The 1,757-nt window shown below is 39.1% G+C and overlaps 1 protein-coding gene across 1 annotated transcript in view; it reads right to left on the bottom strand.

Annotated features, from left to right (window-relative positions):
• LOC107729805 (uncharacterized protein KIAA1755-like) overlaps window positions 1–1,456 on the bottom strand; it is a 38,169-nt gene extending 36,713 nt beyond the window's left edge. Inside the window, exon 1 of the mRNA XM_016540506.1 lies at window positions 1,259–1,456. Coding sequence (XP_016395992.1) covers window positions 1,259–1,327 — 69 coding nt within the window. The 5' untranslated portion in view covers window positions 1,328–1,456. The remainder of the gene's footprint in view (window positions 1–1,258) is intronic.
• Between the last annotated feature and the right edge of the window lie 301 nt (window positions 1,457–1,757).

Here is a 1,757-nt window from a genome sequence, read left to right as displayed (position 1 = left end):
GTCTACTGATGGAATGTCCATTGACTCTCTGAGGACAAAAGCCACACGCAGCTGCTCTCAAACAGGTTCTGTAGTGAATCTCCGAGCGATGACACAACAACACAAACACACAGAGCAAACCCAGAGCTCACACAGACACCGCAAGCAAACGATCAGTGATTACGAGACGAGTTAAAGTGCTGTAATTGAGGGATCAATTCAAGACGCCGCTCCCATGATGTCTGGATTACAGCTCAAAAGACTAAACCGAGTCCTAATGCCACTCATTACCAAACAGTTCGAGTCAAACTATGTTAACACTGTGCTTACAGACTAGCTGCCTCAAAACATGGATCAGTATATCCCTGAACAGCCATTAGAATTAGCACAGGATTCCTGAAAACTCCAGTCCAGACAACAGAGTTTGTTTCAAAGCAGCTTCACAGTATTAAATGGAAAAATAACAGAATCAATCATGCAAACTTTCTAAGCAATAGTGTCATTATTCATCTCAATTCAGGTCAGTGTTGATTCAACTCAATTCAAAAACCACGTCAATGTTGCAAATTTGTCAATTATGAACAAATTTGATTCAGCTTTAAAGCAGAAGGCAATTGTGACACCCAATTCAGATAGTGTCAGTGCTGTCAAATCTATAATATTACTGAATTTTAAGTGTATTTTAAACAAAACGACAACCAAAAAGTCATGTAAATATGGTTATGATGGTGCATTTCCTCATTTGCAACTCACTTTGGATAAAAGCATCTACTAAATGAATAAATGTAAATATACCGCACTATAGTCACAGTATTTTTTGTAAGTGATTTTATTTTAGTGTCATAGTTTTCGTTAATAATTTGAATTAGATTTTTTTCTTACATTTTCTGCTTTCATGTTAATTTCAGTTAAAGTTTTAGTCATTTTTAAAAAAAATATGTCTATAAAGTTTTAATTAATTTGTATTTCAGTTTTAGGTTTTTTAGTACATCAAGCTAAACTAAATGAAAATGAGAAACGGTGCCTTGGAAGCTAGCTGAAATAAAATAAGAGCAAGTTTTTATTTTATTTCACTTAACTTTTATTTTATTTAAAGTATCAAAAATGTTTTTATTTATGGTTTCAGTTATCTATAATAACCCTGCTGTCAGGAAAGACGTTTTCCTGTTTGATAGGACCATCACAATCCCAATAGAAAGTGGTGAACGCTTTCTTCATTTAAAGTTCAATGCGATTCATAAGCGATGTCGAATGCAACCCGCAGCAGTGCGGCGCTTACCTTTATACTCAGGTAATTATCGCAGCTCCGCGACTTCTCTCTGGAGTGCATAGTGCTCCGCGTCCGCATTCAGGGCTCAAGAAAGTAGATAAACCATAAATATGCAAATAAATAAATAGGTTAAGTTGATTAATCCAGTATAAGTCCATGCAGAGAGCGATTTGGGTCCTCTGTGCCCATGACTGGGTCAGCCGGTGTGTCTCTGCACTAGTGGGAAGTTTGAGAGAGAGACAGAGAGAGAGAGCTTCGGCCCTCCTCCCAGCGTGACTCCTGCGGCCTCTCCCTGCTGGATAATGCATACTGATGCAATTTCCTTTAGCGCTGAGAAAACACACCATCTGAGCTGCACACAGGCACAACAACACCCCCGTCCACAAGTGCCCTGCAGGGGAACAAACCTTTACTACCCCCTCCTCTCTCGAGCGGCCGGAGCCTCCCCCTCTTTGTCTCGACAAAACAAATGCACTAGAGGGTGAGTAATTTATGGGCTAATTTTCAT

The sequence above is a fragment of the Sinocyclocheilus rhinocerous genome, unplaced genomic scaffold (assembly GCF_001515625.1).
Source record: "Sinocyclocheilus rhinocerous isolate Xijiao unplaced genomic scaffold, SAMN03320098_v1.1 scaffold1510, whole genome shotgun sequence".
In the NCBI taxonomy this organism is placed as follows: Eukaryota; Metazoa; Chordata; class Actinopteri; order Cypriniformes; family Cyprinidae; genus Sinocyclocheilus; species Sinocyclocheilus rhinocerous.
This window is presented reverse-complemented; position numbering and strand designations above follow the sequence as displayed.